Source organism: Phodopus roborovskii, unplaced genomic scaffold (assembly GCF_943737965.1).
Source record: "Phodopus roborovskii unplaced genomic scaffold, PHOROB, whole genome shotgun sequence".
Taxonomy (NCBI): Eukaryota; Metazoa; Chordata; class Mammalia; order Rodentia; family Cricetidae; genus Phodopus; species Phodopus roborovskii.
Window position 1 is genome coordinate 21,635,615 of NW_026125052.1, and position 19,158 is coordinate 21,654,772.

The 19,158-nt window shown below is 38.7% G+C and overlaps 1 protein-coding gene across 1 annotated transcript in view; it reads right to left on the reverse strand.

The window, feature by feature from the left end:
• The window catches only part of Smurf2 (SMAD specific E3 ubiquitin protein ligase 2), a 101,804-nt gene that overhangs the window by 45,389 nt on the left and 37,257 nt on the right, over positions 1-19,158 (reverse strand). The window contains exons 2-4 of the mRNA XM_051179247.1: positions 15,570-15,608; positions 5,458-5,566; positions 1,658-1,791 (exon numbers count right to left, since the gene is read on the reverse strand). Of these exons, the coding sequence (XP_051035204.1) occupies positions 1,658-1,791; positions 5,458-5,566; positions 15,570-15,608 (282 nt within the window). The remainder of the gene's footprint in view (positions 1-1,657; positions 1,792-5,457; positions 5,567-15,569; positions 15,609-19,158) is intronic.

The following is a 19,158-nucleotide window of genomic DNA, read 5'->3' on the forward strand; positions in this document are numbered from 1 at the left end:
TTCAAAACTAAACATATAGTAGCTGTGTTAACTAATTTCCTTAGATAAAATGCATGTGAATTTCTTTATTAGCTCAGGCATCCTAGATAATAACTGGCTTTTAAAATATATAAAACAAAATTAAAGAAACATACAAACAAAACACCTGCTGAAAAGTGTACTTCCAACTAAGTCCCAATGGAAAGACACCCCCTTGTCAGGTCCAAAAGTAACTAGACAAATGGCTAACTGTGGTGCCTATTAACAAAATAATGCACATGTTGGCCTACAGGCTCTCAACACTGCAAATACCTATTCAGACTCTTCTCATCTCCTCACACCCAGTCCCTTACCCCAAACTTCTCCAGCTCATGGGATTCCCTTCCCCCAGCTTTTCATTCCTATATAACTCTGCCATTTCAACCACTGGCCCTCACTTTATATCACCCTTCAAAAGATTGTTTGTCACTGAGTTATTTGAAATAGATATGTTTTAAATCAATTTATCAATCTACTATAGAAATCATTTCTAATATCTTTGTTTTCTAATATGAAGGATGGTGAGAAACAGACTATAGTCAAGTAGTTAATGTATCTATTTTATTCTCAAAATGTCTTTTTTTAACATTTATCATAGCAGTTTTATATACCGATTCCAATCTCCTAAATAAAAACTCTCACTTCCATTTCAAAAATCCACCAAAACTAAGTGCTAAAAAAAACTGAAGGCATGTATATTGACACCTCTCTTTCTAATCTTCTGGTTATCAATCACTTCTCTCTTTTTTTATTAGTAAAACTTGTTTTCACAATTTCATACATGTATGTTGTAAGGATTCAGGCATTATGCTGGCCTGTCCCTGTCCCCTGGCAAAATGTACTCAGTCAGTACCCTGGTCAGCCCAGAGTTACACAACTACTAGTCTGCATGCATGTGCAAAGGACCCCTTTGAAAGACAGAACCCCACCCACTTACCCTCTTTCTGCTGTTCCCCTGGGGCAGACAGAACTTTTCCTGTCTCCAAAATCTTCTGTCCTCTGTGTCTCTTTACCTTTGTTCTTTCTCTCCCCTCCCCTTTCTAATACAACTTCTCACTAAGCTCTGTCTGCCTGACATGTTTGTCCCTCCACCTTGTTCTCGCATGCCATGGGATCTGCCAAGGTCTCCCATGCACATTATTCCTAACATACATGATATATTCTGGCCACTCTCCTATTTCCTACCCACCTCCTACCACCCCTCCATCTCTCTTCCCTAACAAATCTCTTTCACCTATTTGCCAACTGTGTGGTTTTGTTTTGCTTTTTTTTTTTTTTTTTTAATGTCTCACATATTTTAATTAAGGCTGCCTGGTAACTCCAAGTTTGTAGCTAACCATGAGATCCTTATGGGTTCTCTAGTGTATATAACTCCTTCTCTCCCAGGATGTTAGTTGCCAAAGAGATCAGCACTGAGTGGTAGGGCCTCATGAGTCTGATTGTTAGGAGGGCTGGACCTCTGTGCCTCCAGTGCCAGTATACACAGCTGTTGTGGGTTTGTGATCACTGTGCCACATTGTGTTTAACAGGTGTTATTTTGGAGTCCCTGTCCCCAAATATATGGGCACTTAAGTTTTTAGACACCTAGTACATAAAAGTTCTCATACATATTTTCTAATTAAAAAAAAAAATTACTCACAACCAGTGTCTTTGAGGCGGTTGATGGCATTGGAAAGAAGACGAACACAACCAAGAAATCCAGCACCTTGCTTCTTATGGATCTTCTTATGATTCCACACGCTGATTGTAACTGAATCAGACTTTCCAATATACCTACAAGACAAAACAGCCACATGATTGACTTGGTAGTTATAAATAGAATAAAATTTCACTTTTAAACATCCCAAAGTGTTTAGATATATTTCAGGAACAGCTGAAAGAAGCAAACTGTTTTTAATTCACTCAATCCAAAGAACTGAACTTAAAGGTTAAAAATATTTAAAATAGCTTTTAATATGATCTTTTTTTCAATCTCGGGGGTTGGGCAACTTTGGGGGGAGCTATTTTAGGGTTTGGGAATGTCACTCAGATGTACAGATAGCACTTGCCTAGCATGTGCAAGGCCCAGGGTTTGATTCCCAGCACAGCCAAAAGAAAACAAAAATTAATAGCTACTATTTCATAGCACTAAGACATTTTATAATAATTATAAAACTAAAAGTCCTAAAAGAACTTTTATCACAGTCACACTTTAGATATATTTAAATTATCACCTCAGATACTTAAGTTCACCTTCAAGAGGCACTGTCAAGGCTGATAGACCAAAAATCTGACCCACCTGTTATATTTTTAAATGCTGCAGAACAAAAGCTGTTTGTAACGCTTTTCCCCTGCTTCTTTCCTATATGCAGGCCTTGAGCGAGCAGGACTCTTGTAGATTTCACTTCACTGCCTGCAGACAAGCAGAGCAGGGGAAAGCGTTACTGTACTTGTCTGTGCATACGCCTGCAAGTATGTAAAAGCTCTATAACGGCCAATTATTAACATGGCATCAAGTCATGCAAAAACATGGTTAATAACATAATCATGTAAGTAGAATCTAACTTTCTTTCAGTGATTAGAAGAGGTCAAATTTTTGGTCTAGCAACCTTGATCTTACACTATCATTCAATAAAACAGAAACAAAGAACATGGAAGATTCACTTGAGAGTTGTATCTAAAGAATGCTCACCTCTGAAACTTTTATCATGCAAGTCCTTTGCTTTGGTTGCTACTACTGTTTTGAGGCATGGTCTTGAACTCACTATGTGGACTAGACTGATCTTGAACTTCTGATCTTGTTTTCATCCCTCCAGTGCTGGGATTACAGGCATGTGTCACAACAACCAATTTTATGTAGTGCTGGGGATCAAACACAGGGCTTCATGCATGCTTGGCAAGTATTCTACCAACTAAGTTATATGCCCAGGCCTTTGTTTTGTTGTTTGTTTAACCCAAGCTAGCCTTTAACCTCTCAAATGGTGGATTACAGGTGTGGGCCATCAAACATGGCTCTAAAATTAAGCTAATTTGTATTAGGCCTAGTGTTTAAAAATGAGATGTTCTAAACTATCATTTAGTATGCATGCATCAATTATCAAATACATTTACCTGATATATACTGGTATGTAACTAATGCATGTTATATCACATAGCAACAACCCAAAAACAAGCACTTAAAAAATTACTGTTTCCTAACTTGTTTGCAGTTATTCTAACATATTGATTGATTCCTGAGGCCTCAGAGTAGCCCACTATTGGCCTAAGGAGCTCTATTTAGTACAATGCATACCACGATACAAAAAAAAAAAAAAAAAAAAAAAAAAGTTAATTCTAGACTATAATAATTTCCTAAGTATGGGCCTTCTGAAAATAATTGTGAATTACCAAAAATAACTGTAAGTACTTAAGTTTTACAAGTCAAAAGCATTTTGTCAAAATCTTACAGGGTCAGAAACTAATTTAGGCAGTCTCTGCCTTCATTTTAAGGAAAACTTGTGTAATTTAATGCATATGGCTAGAAGAAAAATGAATTCTTTTAAACCTGTAAGTTAAACAAGTTTGGTGTTGTTGCTATTTTTAGGATGGGGTCTTGTTCTGTTGTCCAGAGGTGCTACAAACTTTCAATTCTCCTGAATAGACAGTATTACAAGAATATACCACTACACCCAGCCTTAAGTTAACCAGAAATTTGTATTCTATTAGAACCTCAACTTCCCCAACAAGTATAACAATTATAAACAAAATTCAAGAAGTTCTTATGGTGATATTTTGTTTGTGTTTTAACAAATAAAGCTTGCCTGAAGATCAGAGTGCAAAGGTAGCCAAGAGTTAGTCATAGAGGCAGGCAGTGGTGGCACACAGCTTAAATCCCAGCACTTGAGAGGCAGAAGCAGATGGACCTCTGTGAGTTTAAGGCCACCCTGGGCTACACAAGATTGATCCAGTTTTTAGACTGTTTTAGAAGAAACAGAGTCATTCCGTAATGGCTCATACCTTTAATCACAGTACTTAGGAGTCACATGCTTTTAATCCCAGCACTAGGGAGGTGGAGACAGGAGTAATATGGCTGGGCAGAGAGAGGAATATAAGGTGGGAGGAGACAGGAGCTCAATGTATTCATCTGAGGTTTCACAGAGACAGTATTCACTATGAGGATTCCTAAAGACAGGATTGCCCATTTGCTCTGAGGATTCGGCAGAGGTAAGAAGCAGTGGTTTTCTGCTCTGCTTCTCTGATCTTTGAGTGTTTACCCCTATATTTGACTTGAGGTTTTGTATTAAGATCAATTAGAATTTGAACTAACTACAGATTCTAACATAAGGAATTTCTCTATAGGAAAAAGCAATATTATATATTGTATATATATTAGCCAAGACTTTGGCTAAAATGTAACAGTCATACTTTCCCCTCCACTGCACCTTGAAACATATAAGACAGACCTCCCTAGATAGCCAGTTAATAGTAAATATACAAGCAAATGCCACCAAGCATGTGAAAAGATTTCAACATTACTAGTCAGGAAAAGGTAAACTGAATTACAAGAAGTACAGCTGTAACTTCTTTAACGTGTGTGTGTGTGTGTGTGTGTGTGTGTGTGTGAGAGAGAGAGAGAGAGAGAGAGAGAGAGAGAGAGAGAGAAGAGAGAGAGAGAGAGAACACATGAGAAGGCCAAAAGAGGGCACTGGTCACCTGGGTGGGAACTAACAGGCAACTGTGAGCTGCCAAACATGGGTGTTGAGAACCAAACAACAGTCCTCCATCAAGTGCTCTTAACTGCAGAACCCACCCCAATATTTTAACCATTTTATTTCTTTATTTGTGTGTGGAGGGGTGGTGTGTATGTATATAGGGACATGTGTGTCTCAGAATATATGTGGTGGTCAAATGACGACCTATGGGAGTCAATTCTGTCTCCACTGCGTGGGTTCCAGGGATAGAACTTAGGTCATGAGGTTTGCAGCTTACGAACTCTTGCTAGAACTTTATTTTCTTAAAGGAAATTAACCTTTTTTTCCTTTTGTAGCTCACTAGCCAACTTTCACCTGGGAATACCATTTTCTCTCTCCTTAAAAACTGGTGTGTGTGTGTGTGTAATCCACTGGGTTTGGTTCCTCTTTTATTAATGCACAAATCATAAGGTTGAGCCTATGGTGTTGGAGGGCTGCAATCCTAGCTATTTATCACAGTGAAGTGGGAAGATTCCAAGTTCAAGCCTGAGCAACTTTGTGAGAACTATCACAGATAAAATACACAAGTAAAAAGAGGGTAAAGGGGATGGGATACCGCAGAGTGCTTGTCTACCATGTCTGAGACCCAAGGCTCAATCCTTGAAAAAGGGAAAGAAAGAAAAAGACCAAACTATATTACAGACACACTGAAAATACTTTCCATGATTCTTTTCAAAGATTATAATACATTAATTCTGTGTTTCATTTCAAATTAATCATTTACACCTACAGATCATAATGCTGATTCCACTTTGGATCAAGTGTGTTCTTCACAGTATCTGTAGAATGGCACTGCCCAGAACCATCAACTACCACCTTAGCAAATGGATCAGGGAGTCCTGTGGGAAAAAAAGAGAAGTATTTTAAACTGAAAAATACTTTGACATGTAAGATAAAAGATTATTTAAGGATAACCATTTGCTATAAATATTTCCCATTCTTTAATTCTTTTATAAAAGTCTAACCTTCTGACACATAGACACTCACAGAGGCCGATTTTAAACCAAACATTGAAATCACTTCCACATTTGATATTAAAACTGTTTTTTTTTTTTTTTTTTTTTCCTTGTTCCCAACTCAGAACACTCTGTTAAACACTACCAGGGTCTAGCGGGTGGGTGTCTGGGTGCTTGAGTGTTGTAAGCAGCCATTAACTCTCAGAATGTTCAAAACATCCACTCTTTCCAAACAATTGTCTTAGTAACTCATTTGAAGAGTTTATTAAACACAGGCTGTCATACAGAACATTAACATCAGAAAAGTTAAACTAGTTAAAAACTGTTACTAAATAACCAACAAGTGATAAGAGACTCAACAGCGAATGAAAACAGCCAGCTTGGGAGAGGCACAGACAGTAAGGAAATGTTCGGCTGTGCTGACTCAAAGAGCAAACACAATGGGGACTATTCTAGATGCTTCGTCTTAAATCTTAACAATAATTCTCTGATGGAGATGAATGCTGTTAATCCATATTTTACTAATGAAGAAGGAAAATATTAAATAACAAGCTCAATTGTACACAGTAGTGAAAAGTATGGACACAGTCTAAAGCAATGGTTCTCAATCTGTAGGTTGTGACGGGGGGGGGGTCACCTAAGACCCTCAGAAAACAGACATTTACATTACAATTCACAACAGTAACAAAATTACAGTTATGAAATATCAATGAAAAGAGGTTCATGGCTGGGGGGGGGGGGTCACCACAACATGAGGAGCTGTATTGAAGGTCGAAGCATTAGAAAGGTTGAGGACCACTATAAGTTTAAACTCTGAACCTATGTATATACAGGCTTGTTCTCAACTACTATACTATATTTATACTTTGATCTGGAATGTACCCCAAAGGCAGTGTTAAAGGCTTGGTCCCAAACACAGCAATACTCAGAGGTGGTTGGAAAAGAACTGTTTTATGAGGGCTCTTGACCTTATCAACAGTGTAATCCACTGATGTATTTGTAATATGATGAGCTAGTCTGGGAAGTGATAAGACCTCAATGAAGAGCAGGTCCCTGCGGCATACCTTGTCCCTGCCCTTCTCCTCATTCCTCTTCATCTCTGCTTTGCAGTCATGATGAACTGAGCTGTTTCACCATGTGCTGCACAACGATCTATCTGCCTTACCACAGGCCCACAAAAATGAAGCCACTTAATCATGAGGGGAAACCTCTACAACTGTGAGCCAAAAACAACAACAAAAAGCCGAAACAAAAAAACAAAAGCAATCCCACACACCAGTTCTATTCTGACAGATATTCTGTCAGTGGTGAAAACTGTCACACCACCAATTTACTATTTGGTTCAAGAGTGGGTGAAGCAAAAGCTCAAAAAGCCAGAACAAATTGAATGTGAATTGGAAGAAAGGGCAATGAAGGCAACTGGGCTGCAAAATACACATAGGGGAGAAAGGACTTTCTTAACACAGCAGAGCTCTGAGGAGAGGAGAGTACTTGGAAAACTTTATCTCTCTCTCTCTATTTTTTCAAAAGATGCTACAGAGTCCAACCAAAGCATGTGAACTAAGAGGATTCAGGTTCAGTACCCAAGATCCTTATTAGTCAGTTTACAACTGAATGTTAACTTTAGTTCCAGGGGCTAACACCTGCTGAGGACACCTGCACATATGTGGTACACATAAACTCACCCAGGAATATAAACATACACACAAATAAACAACAAACCTTTAAGAACTATATATTTAGAAAATAAAACTACTGCTAGGGGTAGGTGGTGGCACATGCCTTTAGTGACAGCACTCAAGAAGCAGAAGCAGGACAGGCTCCAGAAAGAAAGAGAGAGAGAGAGAGAGAGAGAGAGAGAGAGAGAGAGAGAGAGAGAGAGAGAGAGAGAGAGAGAGAAGAAAGAAAGAAAGAAAGAAAGAAAGAGGGAGAGAGGGAGGGAGGGGTAGGTGTGGGAACCAGCAAGGTAGCTAAGAGGATAAAACTTCCTGCCACACAAACCTGAAAGCCTATGTTCAATGCCCAGAATCCATATTTAAAAAAAAAAAAAAGCTCAATGCAGAAGCGGGGAGGTAAAGACAAGATAAGCTCCCAGGCCTGCCTTACACATATCATATTCACATAAGCACATACATACATACACACACACACACACAAATAATTGAAAACATAATTAAGGGGGCTCAGCAGTTAAGAGTATTTGCTGCTCTTGCAGAGGACCCAGGTTCAGTTCCCAGCATGATGGCTCCCAACTATCTATAACTCCTATCAGAGGAGATCCAATGCCCTTGCCTACCCTCCATGAGCACCAGCACATACATACATACATGCTGGAAACATCACTTATAAGGGAAAAAATGCTAGGCTAGCAAGATGCCTAAGCAGGTAGAGGCATGTACCACCAAGTCTGACAAACTGAGTTGGTTTCTTGGAAGCAATATGGTGGAATAGGATAAGTGACTTACACAAGTTGCCCTGACACGGTGTGTACCTACATGTGAGTGTATGTGCACACACACAATCACAAAGTAAATCAATGCCAAAAATATTATAACAAAAAGAAAAAATATTTTCTTCTTCAGTATAGCTTTGTCACAGTCTCTTATTATTTTCTGCTAAATAGACTTAAACAGTTCTATTCCTTAACTCAAAGAGAAACCTGAGTTTCCCCTTAACCTGACAGTATCACTGTTGCACAAAAAATTTACCTTCAAAGACAAAATTACACTCAAAGCTGTCAAGTTTTCTAAAGCTAGAGAGACCTCTAGTGGTAAACACAAAGTAGCTACTATACTTTCCAAATTGTAAAAAAAAGTTCATCCTCCCATCGTCTGATTAAACAGTTAGGTCCATTTGACCAGACAAATACACTAGTGAGCTGAAAATAATAATGAAATAAAAACATAAATGGGGCAAGAAAGTTGGCTCAGCAGGTGAAGTGTTTACTGCCAAGCTGACAACTTGAGGTCGCTCTCCAGGACCCATGTGGGAGGAGGAATGGGCTCCTCTGACCCACACATGCATACAAACACGCAATAAGTAAATGTGATCTTTAAAAATTTTTAAACTTAACTCAGTTACTTTCAGCCTGGTATGGTGGCACACGCCTTTGATTCCAGCACTCCAGAGGAAGAGACAGGTGGATCTCTGTGAGTTCCAGGTTAGCCTGGTCTGCAGAGTGAGTTCTAGGACAGGCAGGGCTGTTACTCAGAGAAACACTGTCTAGAAAAACATCCACCACCACCCCACAAAAAAAAAAAAAAAAAAAAAAAAAAATCACTTAGAAAAAAAACAGTGACTTTCCAAATAGACTTTATTTTTGCTTGAATGAAGGGGGGGGGGGGGGTTTGGCACCATCCAACAAATCCATTTTGGTGTTCAATGATTTGATTTAGCCTCTATAAAATATTTTAATAAAGATGGGAGTGGAAGGACATGCCTTTAATCACAGCACTTGAGACACAAAGGCAGGCAGATCTCTGAGTTCGAGATCAGCCTGGTCTATTAAAACAAGTTCCAGGACACTCAGGGCTACACAGAGAAACTCTGTCTCAAAAAACAAACAAAAGTATTTTAATAAAAACACACACTTAATGGATTACCTTACAGATAAATATCCATACACCCACACACACAAAGTCAGGGTCTAACAATGTAGCTCAAGCTGACCTGAAACTCATTAGTCTAAACCCCTGATCATCTCCCCCGCCCTCAATGCTGGGGTCATGATGCAAGAAAACACCCAGCTCATACAAATGTTTTTAAGAAATGGACAGCAATGAAGCATCCCAAAACTCAGATAATGTGTCATCAGCCTAACTGTAGAATCACTTGGTAGGTGACTTATTATAAAACCCTTTGCCAGCTGCTTCATGGCTGAAATGTCTCCTGCTGGAATTGTGAGGGAGGGGAGTGATGGGAGATGCCATTATGTATATATGTTTCTCATACTGGTTAATAATAAAGCACTGTTGGCCAATAGGAAAGGAAGATAGGAGGGACTAGGAGACAAGGAGGAAATAGGAAGGAGGAAGGAGGAGCCAAGATGGAGAGTCTGGAGAAAGCAGTATGCCGCTGGCTCCCCGGTAAGAGAAATACATAGATCAGCCGAAATGGGTTAATAATTAAGATAGAGCTAGCCGATAAGAAACAAGTAACTGGGCCAACAGTATTGTATCAAATACAGAGTCTCTGTGTATTATTTGGGGCTGGCGGCGTGGCAGTGGGACCAGACAGGCAGCGGCAGGCAGAAAAACAATACTCTTACAGATGGCGCCCAACTTGGCTAGTAAGAACTGACACTTAAAATTTAACAAAAGGTTAAAAAAGGGTTGTAGAAACAAAAGAACAGAGACAATCAAGGTTTCTTGGTAATAGCATTTTTCTCGGTTGGACTCTTGACTTGCTAGAGACAAGCAGATATTCGCGCGGCTCCTTTAAGGGAAGGTTCCTGACTCAGCATAAACGGCAAAAAACCGCACAGCTTTTAAATAACTCTGCTAACAATTTATTGGTGTGTATGAGAGATGGCAATGGTAGTGACCACATCTCCAAGCCGGCAGCATGCTTTCTGGGTGGCAGCGCAGACCAAGGCGGTGAGCACAGCTTTCTGTGCTGGCCGGTAAAAGTACCTGCCACCATCTTTGGTAAACCGTGGCTGACACAGCAATGACTTTCATTTTAGCAATGTTGTTGTTTACCAGATAAAAGACTTGTGGCCAGACGAAGATAAAGATTTACAGTAAAGACAGATTCATATTAAGAAAAACCTCTAAAGGTTTACAGTGTGTTTTAGAATATACGTAGACATGAAAAAAATGGTTTTAAAGAGACAAAGAGGAACTGGGTGTTGCAGCACATGCCTTTAATCCCAGCACTCAGGAGACAGAGGCAAGCAGATCTCTGTGATTTGCAAAGTAAACCTGGTATGCAGAGTAAATTCCAGGACAGATAAGAGTTACACAGTGAAACCCTATGTCAAAAAATAAAAAAAAAATAAAAGTAAAATAAACAGAGTAATAAAGGCACGTAAAGATGAAAAGCTCAGAGAGAATCTGGTTATTGTATGCTATTGTGTTGTCTCTACATTGTTTGACTGCTGAGGAAACAACAACAGTTAAAACAAATGCTGCTGAATTAATTCAATGTATATATTTTGAAAATGCTTTGACTCCAAAATTTAAGTTCAAGGACAAGTTACTGGGGAAAAGGATTTCTATTTTTGTTTACACAGAAAATGAAAAGCTGTGGAGTCCTTGCAGACTAATGTGGTTTGAGCAAGCCAGACCCCCTGAAACAGAGTTCCTGATGATCCAACATTCAAAACAGCTTGAACAAGGCAGACTTGCAGACTACAGCCAAGATTTCTGCAACTTCTTAGGATCCCCATGACAGCGCCCCCTATCAACAGAAAGTAGTTTGGAAAGAACGACGCCCAAATTCCCAAATATTTATAAATGTTTGTTTTCATTTAAATGGACTTGGGTATAAATGGTTAATGATCACAGCTAGTTCTTTTTAAAGGTAAAAAGGGAATTATGATATAGATATGCATAGTTTGTTTTGGAATGGATTTTCATTTATTGATACAATTTAAGGTCAATTTTGTCATATGTATATTTCTCCTCTTGTTTGTATAGCTTATTTAGAAATGTAATGTATAATGTAGTACAGATTATAGATAAGTACCTATGATAGTCAGATATTATAGTTAAGTTAGTTAAGTTTTCTAGATATACAGAGATGTATTTGAGATGAATAGGAATTCTTCAAACCTTTCAAAGACCTACAGAATATGGCATTTAAAATGATTTAGGGTTTTACTTGACAATGAGACATAAATGCTCCTGGTAACTCCACCTGCGTCAAAAAGGAAGATGGACATTTAAGAAACTCATTATGGAGTTTAATTCCAATACGGCAAGACTAGCCATTTGGACAAGATACTGCTCTTGTCTGGAATGTTTGACTTTGTGCTGTATAAACTGGACATGCAGGACTCACAGAAAAGTGACTGCTGATTCAAGATGCTGCTGCTACAGAGTTCCTGCTTCATGGAAGAGTCTGCGAGACAGTATGCAGGACACAGAGAAAAGTGACTGTCAAACTGCCAATACAAAAAGACAGTTTAAAGTTTCCTGCATTGCTGAAGAGTCAGCTAGACACACTATGGCCTATGGGCTGAAGATGGAAGATTACAAAAGAACTTCGGGTGACCAGGCAGTGAGTTGTCTCTGTCATTTCTAGAGTTTATATATTATCCTTCTGTGGTCTTTGAAGGAGTTCAAGACAGATAGTTATGGTTATAGTTTTCCTTAGTTAGGTTTACAGATAAGTTACATATAGGACTTTAGATTCACAAATATAGGATAGATGATAGAATAGTTTCTTTTAGTCTTGCTAAATGTTAATGGACTAAATATTGTTAGCTGTGATTCTTATTTGATAACTGATGTGTTATATATTTTGCTATGTTAAGGTTAAAACACTTCTTTTTATTTAAACAGAAAAGAGGAGATGATGGGAGATGCCATTATGTATATATGTTTCTCATACTGGTTAATAATAAAGCACTGTTGGCCAATAGGAAAGGAAGATAGGAGGGACTAGGAGACAAGGAGGAAATAGGAAGGAGGAAGGAGGAGCCAAGATGGAGAGTCTGGAGAAAGCAGTATGCCGCTGGCTCCCCGGTAAGAGAAATACATAGATCAGCCGAAATGGGTTAATAATTAAGATAGAGCTAGCCGATAAGAAACAAGTAACTGGGCCAACAGTATTGTATCAAATACAGAGTCTCTGTGTATTATTTGGGGCTGGCGGCGTGGCAGTGGGACCAGACAGGCAGCGGCAGGCAGAAAAACAATACTCTTACAGGGGAGACTGGTGTTTAAAGGTCAAAATGCTTGAAAACAACTCCAAAGTATGAGTTAAACCTTTCTTAGCAAGGGTTATGCCCGGAAATGAACAGCACCATCTCACATATAAATTAGCATATAAAAAACACATGACGGGTTCCCCCCCCAAGTAAAATATACATTTAGTTCCTTAACTTATACTCATGTTCCACCTTAAAACAGACTTTAATCATTTAATACAATTTAAAAATCACAAACAGAAACTATTAACAACCGTCCTTTGGGGACAGGAGAGCTCGGTGGTTAAGAGCACTTCCCACTCTTCCCAGCTTCAGTTCCTAGCACTCACACAATGGTTTACAACTGTCCATAATTCCAGTTTCAGGGAACCTAGTACCCTCTTCTAGCCTCCAAGGGCACCAGGGTGCAGGCAGTGCACTTACATAAATACAAGCAAAACACTCATACATATAAAATTAAAATAACATTTTAACTCCACTCTTGATCAATAAACATACTCAAATTGCAAGAATTAGGTTCTATTGTCTTTCTCTAAGATGTTGGTAGATAAAACTATAAATAGATTCAAAACACCCTAGAGTGCAGGTATGAACCTAAAAAAGCAGAATCTTTAATGCTGGTCAAGGGTGAGCCTCAAGTCTCTTCCATCCTTAGCTACCTCCTCTGGAAGACTAAAGAGTTGGCTTGTTGTCACTCCCCTTTTTAAGCCATCAGGTATCTTCCATTCTAAGTTTCAAAGATAATTATGCTGCCTCTTAACCTTATGCATGAAGCAAGTTCACACTCTTAAATTACTTTTGGCAGTTTTTCCTGTCCATATCAATGAAAAAGGATTCCCTTCTCTCACCTAATACTCAAGTACAGTATAAATTATCTCTAAAGTATCACTGTCAATTCTTAGAGGCTTACAAAGAATTAAAGATTCTTCCAGATTTCTAAGGAACACTGAGACAAAAATATCTGGATGTTTTATGAGGGAAGCTGTGAATGGGGCTCTGGGGAAAGGGAAAGAATTTGAAAAGGAAGGAAGTCTGGAAAAAAAAATGGGATTTTTTTTTTTTCCTTCAAATTGTGAGCAAATGTCTTAGAAGTGTGTCTGCCTCACTTCTGTTCTGGTCGGCACCACATCCAATCCTTCCTGCCACTTTGCAGTTTCACCAAGACAAACTCTATATCAATTCAACTTTAGGAGAACCTTTAAAAATTACACCTTGACTTTTAGTTTATTAGTGATGAGGAGGTAAAATTGAGCAGCATCCCAGGAGAGAATAAAATTGGTGTTAGCAGACACAGTTGGGGAGTTCTCTAGCCTTTGGGCCCTCCTCTCCTGTGAAATGTTTGGGGGGTAGACAGTATATCATACAGAAGTGAAAGGATACTCCCAAATGTCCTTGTATGCTTCAAGTTAGCCAATTTCACACTTCCCCATAAAAGCACAAAGATACCATAAACATGCATAACTACAGTTATATAAAATTATGTTCTTTTAAGCTTAATGTCAAATTCTACTATAAAAAGGTGCAAAGTAATAAATGAAACGAAGTATGTATTTAAAATGTGTCAAGAATTACTATTCCTTTTTTAAAAAATCTTAGTACCGTTATGTGATGAATAATTTGCCTGCATGTAAGGCTGTGCACCACATGCATGCAGTGCCTGTGGAGGCCACAAGAGGGTGTCAGATCCCTGGAATGGAGTTACAGAGGGTTGGGAGCCTCCATGTGGGTACTGACATTCAAACCTGGACCCTCTGGATAAGCAGCCAAGTGCTCTTAATCACTAAGCCACCTCTCCAGCCCTGAGAATTTACTATCCCTTTTAACCAACCTGAAAGTTACCTAATGTCACACTAAACACCAAACATGCTGTTAGCTGACAGAACTTAGATTTTAAAATCTAATAAAACAATCCTAATTTCAAATATTTTACATATAAAATTTTTGACTAAAAGTTTTTATTTACAATCTTGTGACTGTTGCTGAATAATTTATGCTAATGTAAACTATGAAATTACAAGGTTAAAATAAAAAACAAAGCTAAGTGTGGTGGTGCATACCAGTAATCTGCTAGCAGAGACTACACAGTAGGTTCAAGAGTTCAAGGCTAGACTGGGCTACCTGAAAGCCTGTCTCAAAACAAAAGCAAAAAGTACAAAGTGAGAAAGAGGGAAAGAGATTATGGACTAAAATTTTTTATAATTTATTTCTTTTTATTTCATGTGCATTAGTGTTGTGCCTATGTTGTGTCTACATGAGGGTGCTGGATCCCCTGGAACCAGACCTATAAGCAGCTGTGAGCTGCCATTCAGTTGCTGGGAATAGAACCCAGGTCCTCTGCAAGAACGGTTAGTGCTCTTAACCTCTGAGCCATCTCTCCAGTCCAAGATTTTTAATACAAAAGGGAACTTCTTAATCCTCTCTCATAAAACTCAATCCTTTATGAAGCTGCAAATTTTTTTTTACAATTTCTGAACCCTGTAATTCTAACACTCAGAAGACAGAGACAGGAGGACTATAATTTCAAGACCAGCTAAGGCTACACAGCAAAACCCTATCCTAAAAGGGGAAAAAAAAAAAAAAAAAAAAACTACATTTAATTGGCAAATATGGAACCAATGGAGACTGGCAGTTGTTTCTTTCCTACAACTCTGGAAACTCCAAGCAGAATCAATTTTCTACGTTCCAATGAATACTGAATTCATGAGTGAATTTTCCTTAAAATGTTGAGTATTATCAAAAATTTTTCTTAAACCTTTTCTAGAAACCTAAACACTTGCACTTATCTACCTGCATACACACATTTGTATGGATATGTAGAAATAGATAAAGCAAAGAGGTAAAGTAAAACCCCCCAAATCCTCTAGGTAAGTCTGGGGCCAAAAGACTTGGAACTATAGCATTCATAAAATAATAGTCTGTTTCTGAATCCCTAAACCAGGCAGTTCTGAAAATACAACTCCCCAAAACTCTACACAGGATATAAAAGATTTGTAGTAAAGTTAATTTACTTACGGAAAAAATCCTTTTTCACCAAGTTTTTTGCACAGAGTACTGTAAAGAAACAAAAACAAATACATGGGAAATTAAATTAAAATGGTAACACTGCATTGCTTCTTTTTTAAGCACTGAAAACAGCAGTGGATAACTAAACTCTAATTACAGTGAGGTATGAAATACAAACATAAACTTAGAAGAGTCTAGCCAACAAAGAAGCTAAGGATCAATGACTGTAACCTTAGCAATAATCACCAGTAAACAATAGAGGAGAGGAACAAAATTATAAATCTGATCATTTTATAACAGAGACCCAATTCCTATTTTCCACAAAGATCTATTCTCAAGAAGGAAAATTTTCATAAAGGATTAGAGTGTGATGACATTTTGTTTATGATCTAACAAATAAAGCTTGCCCAAGACCAGAGTACAAAACTAGCCACAGTAATTAGCCAAAGAGGCCTGGCAGTGGTGGCACACACCTTTAATCCCAGCATTCAGGAGGCAGAGGCAGATGGAGCTGTTAGTTCAAGGCCACCCTGGGCCACAAGAAATTGGGATCCAGTCTAAGAGAGAATCATAAAGGTGATCCCAGCACTTGGAGCTTCACATCTTTAATCCCAGCACTAAGTGGGAGGGATGTGGCTGGGCAGAAAGACTGTAAGGTGGGAGGAGACAGGAGTTCATCACAGACTGAGGCATGTGTCTGAAGCAGTCTGAGGATGTAGTAGTAGTCTGAGGTAGTCTGAGGAAGCAGTCTGAGGAGCAATGCAGTCTGAGGATTCAGTCTGGGGACAGGGTTGGCCCTTCGGTCTGAGTATTGGTAGAGGTAAGAACTCTCTAGTGGCTGAACTGATTTGCTTCTTCTATGGTCTTTCAGCTTTCACCCCGATAGCTGACTCCAAGTTTTTATTATTAATACCAGTCAGAATTCATGCTACACTAGAGAGATGGCTCCATGGCTTAGAACACTTACACTTTCAGAGGACCACAGTTTAGTTTCCAGCACCCAGCTCACAAATGCCTATAACTCCACTTCAGGGAGTTCAATGCCCTCTTCTGTACTCTAATCAGAGGTGAGTGTGCCCACACATACGTATGTATGCATGCACACATGCTTGCACACAAACAAAAATGAATTAAAAATAAAAAGGTCTATTTTTGATAAACCCCATTGATAATGGGAAAATAGCTCTAAGGAGAAAACACATAAATTCGGGTCGATATATCTATTTAAGAATAGAAGAGGAACATAAATAAAAGTTTCCTGCTATAATTTAATATTTAAAAAAAAATAACATTCCAGCTCTGTAGTAGGAATTTTCTATTCTGCCATGTCCCACTGGAACATACTGTTTGGCCGATGGCTCAGGCTTCTTACTAACTAGCTCTCTCTTAATTATTAACCCATTCTTATTAATCTACGTATTTCCACATGGTCTTATCCTACCAGAGAATGTTCCAGAATATTATTCTTTCAACAGCTACGTGGCATCTCTCTCACCAACTCTCCTCAGAATTCTCCTGGTCTGGTAGCCCTGACTATACTTCCTACCTGGCTAACTGCCAACCAGTGTTTTATTCATCAACCAATAAGAGAAACATGCAGAAGGACATTCCCCTATCAGTGCTCTTATCTAAAGGCTACAGAAACCTTACAGGAGGGACCTGCCTTCCCCCAAACAGCTCAGTGACAAGATGGGTCTCCCATATGGTGTCTAGACTGCCCAATGGATAAAATGCTTGCTGCCAGACTGACAACCTTAGTCTGGTCCCCAGGACCAACATAGTAGAAGATGGCCAACTTTGACCTCCATACCCCCCCTCCCAACACACACTCATCAATAAATAAAATTTTAAGTAAATTAAAAAGCTAAATATCTCAAATCTGAGTGCCTTGTAATATGAATACATGCACAACCTTCTGAATCTACCAAAAATCACCAAATTTAACATTTTAAAATTTTATTTATGGAATGCAGAGATGAAGAGCACTCACTGGCTGCCCTTCCAGAGGTCCTGAGTTCAATTCCCAACAACCACATGGTGGCTCACAACCATCTATAATAGGATGTGATGTCCTTTTCTGGCACGCAGGTATACTTGCATAACCATCCTACATAAAATATAAATAAATTTAAATTTTTGTTTATTTTAATGTTATGTATATGAGTTTTAATGCATGAATATATGAACACAAATGTGAGCCTGGTGTCCATAGAAGCAAGAAGAAAGCATCAGATTCCCCTGGAATTGGAGTTATGAACTGTTGCAAGCCATTATGTAGGTACTAGGAACTGTAGAGAAGCCAGTGCTCTTAACTACTGAGCCATTTCTCCAGCCTTTACAAACTTCTTTAATTCAAACTTAACAAGGAGTCAGGAGGTGGTAGCATATGCCTTTAATTCTAGCACTTGGAAGGCAGAGGCAGGTAGATCTCTTGTGAGTTTCAGGCCAACCTGATCTACAGAGCAAATTCCAGAACAGCCTGGGACACACAAAGAAACCCTGTCTTGAAAAACAAACAGCTGGGCATTGGTGGTGCTCACCTTTAATCCTAGCACTCGGGAGGCGGGAGGCAGAGGCAGGCAGATTCCTGTGAGTTGGAGGCCAGCCTGGTCTACAGAGTGAATGCCAGGACTGGCTCTCTGAGAAACCCTGTCTAAAAAAAAAAAAAAAAAAAAAAAAAAAACCAAAAAAATAAAAAATAAAGAACCTTAACGAGAAAAAAATATAAAATTTCATGTAATATATAAAATACATCCCTATAAACATCTCAGTTTTAGAGGTTTATCATATCAATTGAAGTCTGGCATATAAAATTCATTTAGTATAAATCTAAGAAACCTAACTATAGCTAATCCCTTTTGAATAAATTAAACACCATCAGTATAGGGACCACAAGACCCTGCATCCCTTAGGTCACATCTTAGAAGCAAAAATTTATTTGTATATTTCTGAGACAAGGCCTGACTATGTAGCCCCAGCTGGCCTGTAACTTGCTACTTAGACAAGGCTGGCCTTGAATTTACAGGGACTAAAGGTGTATGCTACCACACCTGGCAGTTTTGTTTACAAAAACAAAAACTCAATCATGAAAACTAAGACCATAAGTGAAAGTACTAAATCATAAAATGGATTTAGAAAATTTTCCCAAACTTTTATCAGCACAGAAATCAAGCCATTAGAATCAATACATATACAACACATGGAAGTCTCAAATTATAGCCTTTAATAGTACTAACAGTGATTTTTAAACTGCCATTCATTCTATGATTCATGACTTCAGAGAAACAATCTGAGAATTCCCCTAACTTTCTAGATAAACTTTTGTTTTCATACTTCCTCTTACAAAGTCTACTCTCTTGTGCAAGACTCTCCACCTGTGCTCGGAATATCACTTCCCACATCTACTCATGGACCTTGAGAGCCACCATAGACATCCTGGACTTGTCTGACTACTCAAGCTTCCCTCCAGCTGTCTCTGCTCTTTCATTAGGAAACTCCAAGTAACTATATTCTGGCTCCACTTCTTTACTGTCCCTGCCCATCAATACCTCAGCCTCCCTACAATTTAGTGTTGTCCCTAATCACAACCCTAAATTGC